This window comes from Hordeum vulgare, chromosome 1H, assembly GCF_904849725.1.
Source record: "Hordeum vulgare subsp. vulgare chromosome 1H, MorexV3_pseudomolecules_assembly, whole genome shotgun sequence".
Lineage (NCBI taxonomy): Eukaryota > Viridiplantae > Streptophyta > Magnoliopsida > Poales > Poaceae > Hordeum > Hordeum vulgare.
Window position 1 is genome coordinate 94,496,864 of NC_058518.1, and position 8,376 is coordinate 94,505,239.

Sequence of the window (8,376 nt, forward strand, 5' to 3'; positions counted from 1 at the left end):
AATGAACCAACAATAGTTCGAGCTTGGAGTGCCAATAGATTTAATGTGGGTAAAATTAAGTAATAATCTTTTTAGTGATTTCCTAATGGCATGATATTTGAAGAAGGCATACATATCGAAGAAGGAGAAAAAAACGGATAGACTACTATATGGTCATGGTAAAGAACTAAAGTACTTTAGATGCTTCTAAGGTTGTGGGTAAAATGAATTAATGATGTTTTAGCTGTTTTTTAAATTTCTGAAGAAGGCATAGATATTGAGAAAAAAATTGAGATCGATTACTCCATGGTTGTGCTAAAAATACTAAAATGAAGAACCATAGATATTGAAAAAAGGAGAAAAAAGAGATCAGTTACTCTATGTTTGTGCTAATTTTTTAAAATAGCTCAGATGCTTGCCAGCTAGTCATAAAACGGTTTAATGATATTTGAATGTTTTTCGAATGGCATGAATCTGAAGAAGCATAGGTATTCAAAGAAAAGAGAAAGAAAAAGAAATTATCTACTCTATGTTTGTCCTAAAAAATAATGAAATAGTTTAGATGCTTGCCAACTTGTCGGTAAAACGGTATAATAATATTTGAATGTTTTCCTAATGGCGCGAATATGGAGAAGCATAGGTATTCAAAGAAAAGAAAAAGAGATCAACTACTCTATGTTTGTTCTAAAAAAATAATGAAATAGTTTAGATGCTTCCCAGCTTGTCGGTAAAAAGGATAAATGATATTTGAATGTTTTTCTAATGGCATGAATTTGAAAAAAAATAGATATTGAAAAAAAAGAAGAAAAAAAATCAACTACTCCATGCTTGTGCTAAAAAGTAATGAAATACCTTACATGGTAAACAAATGATCAAGGTAAAACAGATTAATGTTTTAATGTTTAGGTAATGGCTTGAATTTGAAGAAGGCATATATATATTGAAAAGGGAGTAGAAGAAAATCAAACCAGCTATGCCAGGGTCGTACTGACGAAACTGAAAAGAAAAAAAAAATGTTCTTGTTGAACAAAACCGAAAGAAAAATGCTATTGCCAGGGTCGTACTGACGAAACTGAAAGAAAAATTAAAATAGAAATGCTCTCGTTGAGAGTTGAACTCAAGACCTCCCGCTTACTAAACGGGTGCTCTAACCAACTGAGCTACGAGAGCTACTGTGATTATAATTGTTTACTATAAAATACACTGAATCAAATCTATTAGTCCGGTCTTCCACAACACTCTGCAATACACTACTCCGCATACGACAGCAGCAGGAGATCCCAAAAATGGACGCCACCGTGGTCGCCGTCGCCAGCGATGGAGATGACGGCGACCGCCGCCGCCCCCTCCTCGATACCGGAGAAGAGATCCTCCCATACCCCGTATCCCCTTTGCCGCAGCCGCCGGGGGCGGATGCGAAGCCCGGGCAGCAGAAGCCGCAGCGGGTGGCCTCGCTCGACGTGTTCCGCGGCCTCACCGTCGCCGTCAGTAGAACCCTAACCTCTTCGGATCTTCCCACAGGCTTGTCTGTTTCTCTTCGTATTCGCGTGCCAATCGTGTTTGCTTGCGCTCGCTCAGATGATGATACTCGTGGACGACGCCGGCGGGGCGTGGCCGGGGATAAACCACGCGCCGTGGTTGGGGGTGACGGTGGCGGACTTCGTCATGCCGGCCTTCCTCTTCATCATCGGCGTCTCCGCGGCCCTCGTCTTTAAGGTATACTGAATTACTGTCCGGAATTATTTGTCATAGAAATAAATGTATTTAGACGTATTTTAGATCTGGATTTTCTTTTTATTTTGATGAAAGTAATTCTGGACGGAGGGAGGGAGTAGTTACTACTGTCTACTATAGACGATGTAGTATAACCATCCTAACAACCAAATGGTCGTGCTATATGAAAATAACCAAATGGTCGGGACTTAGAGACTGGGGAATGGTTCGGTGCTTGCTAGATTTTTCATTTGCCCTAATCTTGGGCGTCTTCAACTGTTACTAACCTACAGAATGTTATGCACCTGTTGTACCTTATCTTAAGCAACGGCTGATATGTTTGTAGCGTGGAGGTACTTAAGTGCCTCCTAACCATACTGCAACTTCTCTAAAATGAAGTTTGAGGATCTGTTTTGCCATTTTCATGGATGCCGGACCCTTGTAAAACCTTTACGGAGCAAAAAATGTTCAGTTTGGCTACCATTTGCCTTGAAAGTTTGCTTAAGCCTTTTATAAGTGTGCGGACCATTTTGATCATCAGATAACTATGATTTCAAAGTAGGAAACTGGGAATCAACGGTTCGTTGTAGAAGTTGCACTAGTGAGATCATGGATTGTACGCACGAAAAAAAAAGAAGAGAAAAGAGATGAAAGATTCTCATGGCCAAATTGTTGTAAACCTTAGTAGGGTCTGTTGAGTTTGTCTAACATTTCTTTAACCTTTCATTCCTAGCTTCTATACCAAGTACTATATTATAATTGTTAAGATTCATGCACTAGCCAACGCAACCAAAAGTGCGAACTATGGGAGAGGGACGGACATTGCTCCCCAACACTCCCCCTCGTGTCTTCCTCTTGCTTGCAAATTTATGCAGCTCACCAGTTTACCCATCAGTCCGAACTGATGGAAAGGGCTAGGCAATCCACATATGCACTTCAACACCCTGTCTCACGTGTGATGCAAAAAGCCAACACGTGGATAGACTCAGAGATATGACTCAAGAGGCCTATACATGGACAAAGGGGGGCAGCAACAATTTTTCAATAAATTGCAAAAGACAGGACTTGAACTCAAGACCTAATCTCTGATACCATGTTAAGAGAGTATTTACCAAAAAAACTACCACAATTCGTCGAACCGTGCCTACAAACTACCACTTTACGATTTTGTCCCCAAAACTACCACTTTTTTGCTAATCTGTGACTAAAAGCTACCAAGTTTGTAAAGTGTCCAATTCGTCTCGTTTAAACTCGATTATGATAGGGTTGGCCCACACATAAGTGTTGACTTGGCATAATAGTTAACTCCGTTAAATTGACAGTTATAATCACTGTTATGACATGTAGGGCCCGCATGGCCCGACCGCGTCCGTCGCCTCCCAGGGACCCGAGCTCCCGCAGCGCCTGCGCCCCCGCTCGCCTCCCCTCGCCCGCAGCCGCACCCCCGGTCGGGCTCGCCGTCGCCGCGACCATCAGAGCACCGCCGGCGTTCGCCGACCCCGCCGCCTCGCGTTCCCTGGCGCATCCCCGCCGCCCGTCGCCATGGCCTCGCCTCGAGCGGCCGCCACCCCGCGCCTCACCACCGGCAGGCCTCCCGTCATCGTTCCGCCTCGCCATCGTCAGATCCGACAGGCTCCACCCCGGATCCGCCTCCCCCGGACCTCCCCGCCGCCCTTTTCGCGCCGGAGTGCCGCCATCTCGATCTCTTTCTCCGGTTGACGGTCAAACTTAACGGTGCTGAATTTTTCCGTACTGACATGTGGGCCAACACTATCATAATCGAGTTTAAACGAGCCAAATCGGGCACTTTACAGACTTGGTAGTTTTTAGTCACAGATTAGCAAAAAAGTGGTAGTTTTCGGGGCAAAATCGTAAAGTGGTAGTTTGTAGGCACGGTTCGATGAATTTAGGTAGTTTTTTGTTAAATACTCATGTTAAGAAGCTTCATGAACTAGCCAACACAACCAAAAGTCCGAACTGATAGAAGTGGCTAGGCAATCCACATATACACTTCAACACCCCCTCTCACATGTGACACACGAAGTCAACACGTGAATAGACTCAAAGGTATGGCTCAAGAGGCCTATACGCGGACACAAAGGGGGCAGTAACAATGTTTGGATAAATTACGAAAGTCAGAACTTGAACTCGAGACCTTAGACTCCGATACCATGTTAAGCTTTATGCACTAACCAACGCAACCAAAAGTACGAACTATGGGAGAGGGCCGGACATTACACTCCAACAATTATCACCGGGTACTCATTATTCCTTAGCGGGGAACTAAGAATTAATGATTATAGCTGTAAAGGTTGCACTAGTGAGGTCCTGGGTTATGTGAGGAACTATATTTCGTTTGTGAAATTATGTTCTTAAAACCTTAACTCTGCGACGGCACTTAGATAGTGGACCTCAGTTGCTGTGAACAAAATCCTAGTCCCTGTGCTAGTTCTGCTATCTAGAATACCACTGATTTGCATATCTCCACCTAGATGTTTGATGTTCAGTGTGCAATTTAACCATTGACCAGCTCTTTATTGAATAACATTTGACAAATATGGATGGTGCACTACAGAAAACACCAAACAAGATAGCAACATCCAAGAAGGCTGCATGTAGGGCTATCAAGCTTTTCATCTTGGGTGTAATTTTGCAAGGTCATACTTATCCTGGTTCTTTACTAGATATACGTGATTACCTGTCTTATTCCATTTCTCTTGTGTTGGAGTTTAGCTTAAACAAACTTTTTTTTCTTTTAGGAGGATACATTCATGGACGACACAAATTAACTTATGGCGTTGATTTGGATCAAATTCGATGGCTAGGTGTGTTACAGGTAATTCGTAAACTACATATGTTTATTTTTGAATTTGTATTTGTCTTCTTTCTATTTACTGAATTTTAACTTTTCTAATTGCAATTTTGCTTCTGGTAGAGAATAGCTATTGGATACTTTCTAGCAGCAATTTCTGAGATTTGGCTTGTGAACAATACTTCGGTGGATTCGCCAGTATCATTTGTGAAGAAGTACTTCATGGAGTGGTGAGTCAATAATGGTAACATTTTATCAAGGAAATATTCGGTTTTGCACTATCTACATTCCTCATGAATTAGTATTAAGCCTTTTGGAAGTATGAATCTAATCCTTTATATATGCTCTTGCTATTTCCTATGATTCAGTAGACTGAGTTCTGCCTCAAAATAATATTTTCAGTAGTACTCCCCCCGATAAAAAATAAAATTGCATGTTTCATTGTCTATTCAGAATGTTATTGTCTTTAGTTTATGATGCCTTTTATATCAAATTTTGGTTCCTCTCTCACGCTGTATGTTTGTGATTAGATAACTCCCTGCTGTTAGTCATAAAATGTACAAATCTTGTAATTTGGGTGTACTTTGTATCATTGGATGAGATAAGCTGTATAAAATGTACAAATTCCATGAAGTACCAGCACTCACTTCGGTTTTTCTTTTGAAGGATCATGGCCATAATTATTTCAGCTCTGTACATTGGCTTGGTATTTGGCCTATATGTTCCAAATTGGGAATTTAAAGTTCAGACTAGCAGTTCGACCTTTTCAAATCCAAGCAATGATGTTGGTTTCAAAACGGTAAGATGAGAATCCCTCAGTTAGACCTAATTACCTTGTTCTATTTGAAGATATTAGGATGTATGCTCTGAAGTTGTTTTGGATGATGTAGTATTATGTACTTTTAATACTAAGATCTTTAGACACATCATAATTGTTTATATGTGGTGATATGTTTGAATGGGCGTAACTACTCAAGCTGCTGCAATTCAATTTTGGCACTTGATATATTTCCCAGTAAATATGCTTTGACACTGTTGCCTGTTGACTAAGTGAGAAATTACTCTCTTTGTAAGTAAATTTGGAAAGCTAATTGATAAGCTTGATATAAATTTAAGATTCAGATCTTAGCGTCCATCATCTTTTGTCGAACTGGTTTGTTCTTGGAAATTCCTTGGATTGGTTTGGTAGGCAACAAAATCTAAGCTAGTACACCTACTGTAAGAAAAACTAGTACCACACCCTGTCGAAAACCGAGTGGGGAGTTGCTAACTCAAACTCAATCTCAAACACAATTTTAATTAAAATGGGTCTCCCGTCTGGTTACCATGGGGATCCATGAAATAAATTTGATTATTCAATGCAAATTAATAAAATGTCAACTGACTTAAAAAGTGCCGGTTCTCCCAGCATTTCTGCCAACTACCTGATAGACACAAGTGATTAACTCCTCTCCCCTCCCCGGTTGGGCCTTTCAAACACCTTTTATTTTTAGCCTCTAATAACTAAACATCGTCATATCTATGTTGTTGCACTTACATACCTGTTTGTTGCACTTGTTTTGTTAACTTGCAGATCCAGTGTGGACTTACAGGTAGTCTTGGACCACCTTGCAATGCAGTTGGCTTTGTGGATCGGGTTTTGCTTGGGGAAAGTCACCTGTACAAGAACCCAGTGTACAAAAGAACTAAGGTTTTGATTTAAGGCTTAGAATGCTCTTTTTTAAATTCAGCATCGAAGAGTTTAAGAGAATTTCTCTATAGGATAGAAGTTCTATAATATATCCTAAGGATCAATTTTTTCTTTTTAACTTCAACCATAGGAATGCAGTATTAATTCCCCTGATTATGGACCGCTTCCTCCGAATGCGCCAGACTGGTGCCTGGCTCCCTTTGACCCGGAGGGTTTATTAAGGTAGTTATATATAGCTTCTGTTATCAATTAATTGCCGATTGCATACCTAATCATACCAGGCTTCTTTATCATCCCAACTAATGTTAAACAAGTATGAAAACTGACATCTCTCCTAGAAAAATCAGATTGTGACCCCCGTCTCTCTTTCCACCTGGTTTCGTAGTACATTGATGGCTGCAGTGAGTTGCTTTGTTGGGTTGCATTTTGGTCATGTCTTGATTCATTGCAAGGTACATCACCTGAAATGCAGTACATTTTGAACCATGTGCTTGTCTGTTGGAACCTTTATTATTGAGCAAAATAGAATTATGAAACAAAAAGACATTTCCAGACTTTTCTAACCTTGCTTCTGCTGCAGACTCATTCACAGCGAATGATGTCATGGCTGCTAGCTTCAACGGTATTAACAGTCTCAGGATTTTTATTACAATTATTAGGTGAGTCTGCATTCTACAAGAGAGTGACATGCCACAGGCCATGATTCGAATTAGACCTTCCATTTCTGTGCTGATGGCTTGTTGGTCTTTAGGTATGCCTTTCAGCAAACCTTTGTATACAGTGAGCTACATGCTGCTGACTGGTGGAGTATCTGGGTTCGTTCTGTTGCTGCTATACTGCATAGTAAGTTGTGTATTCTTTGGTCCAGGCTGTTGCCTGTAACATTGGTATTCTCAATCATATTAATCTTGATATCACCTTCTTTTTCCCGTAATACTTTGGAACCAAATCTAACAAACTAGATCATCATGAAGTCTATTCATCCAAATCTAACAACCTATATGTTGCTCAGGTCGATGTTATCCATATCAAGAAGCCATTAATTCTGTTCCAGTGGATGGGCATGAACGCGCTTATAGTCTATGTCCTGGCAGCTTGTGAGCTCTTCCCTACGCTTATTCAAGGGTTCTACTGGCGGTCACCCGAGAACAACCTGGTATGTATATGATGCATATGCATCTTCTGCCATATTTTTTGTAGATTATGCGGAGCTCATGCGGATTTATCACGCACACCAAGTACCGTGCTGGTCATGCATTTATCGGTTCAGAAAATTATCCGCCGCTGTTAACCCCGAAGCACCCGGTTTCATGAGAGATAACCCAGGAAAAAAACTGCTTTTCAGGTGGATGCCACGGAGTCTCTGCTCCAGGCCATCTTCCATTCGAAACGTTGGGGCACCTTGGCGTTCGTCCTAGTGGAGATCATCTTCTGGTGCTTGGCCGCCTGCTTCCTCCACATAAAAGGCGTATACCTGAAGCTGTAGAAACATTTGTTATGCCCCTGTGACATCCTCTGTAAATATTGGATTTCTAAATCGATGTGTTTGGGCATGGTCCATCACACTGTACCACGATTCTTTGCTACAGTATGCCACTCCTGCCCACCACAGTATACTCTTTTCTTTTGTTTCTTGCAAAGTGCACAGTAACTTTTTTATTTGCGGGGAAATGGAAGTATATTACTCCCTCCGTCCATAATATAAGAGCGTTTTTCACACTAGTACAGTGTGAAAAGCGCTCTTATATTATTGGAGGGAGGGAATAGTTGATTAGGAAGAGTAATATCATGTGATACAATGCTCGTCATCTCGACAGGGCTGGGTAAGAGCATCTCCAACCAGACTGGGAAATTTGACCCCTATATGTCCGTGGACTGATGCCTACAGGAGCCGGCGACCCTCTATATGCCCACCCTGACAACCACATCCTCCATTTTAGGTTCATCCTCCATTTTCGAAACCTAAATCAATGCAAACACATGTACATCGATCATTGAACGATATGAATACACAGAACAATGAATATAACACACAAATAAAAAATTAAAAAATGTTGTGAGTGAAAAAAATACATAATTGAAACATACATTTTTTTTGAAGGTACCTGCCGCTTTATTTAACTAAAACGTGTCTAGGGTCTCATCAGAGACCACCTTAAAAACAAAGTCTGGTGGCACTATA

General features: G+C 41.1%; 1 protein-coding gene and 1 non-coding gene across 2 annotated transcripts; one reads left to right on the forward strand and one right to left on the reverse strand.

Moving 5' to 3' along the window:
- Positions 1–1,075: 1,075 nt before the first annotated feature.
- Positions 1,076–1,149, reverse strand: TRNAT-AGU. The gene has a single exon. It is a non-coding gene; the product is annotated as a tRNA-Thr (tRNA).
- Positions 1,150–1,233: 84 nt separating this feature from the next.
- LOC123426015 (heparan-alpha-glucosaminide N-acetyltransferase-like) lies at positions 1,234–7,853 on the forward strand. Its single transcript, XM_045109797.1, has 13 exons — positions 1,234–1,463; positions 1,558–1,695; positions 4,268–4,349; positions 4,452–4,528; positions 4,628–4,734; positions 5,171–5,303; positions 6,078–6,194; positions 6,325–6,416; positions 6,580–6,646; positions 6,775–6,853; positions 6,946–7,037; positions 7,207–7,350; positions 7,540–7,853. The coding sequence occupies exons 1-13, from the start codon at positions 1,266–1,268 to the stop codon at positions 7,678–7,680; spliced, it is 1,467 nt and encodes a 488-aa protein (XP_044965732.1). The 5' UTR covers positions 1,234–1,265; the 3' UTR covers positions 7,681–7,853.
- The last annotated feature ends 523 nt before the right edge of the window (positions 7,854–8,376 follow it).

What these genes read in the sequence shown, in the direction of transcription:
- LOC123426015 (XM_045109797.1), top strand. Translation starts at nt 1,266, where the DNA reads ATGGACGCCACCGTGGTCGCCGTCGCCAGCGATGGAGATGACGGCGAC. An exon ending in ATGTCTTGATTCATTGCAAG is followed by an intron (nt 6,647 to 6,774) that starts GTACATCACCTG and finishes CTTCTGCTGCAG; the next exon opens with ACTCATTCACAGCGAATGAT. An exon ending in GGTCACCCGAGAACAACCTG is followed by an intron (nt 7,351 to 7,539) that starts GTATGTATATGA and finishes ACTGCTTTTCAG; the next exon opens with GTGGATGCCACGGAGTCTCT.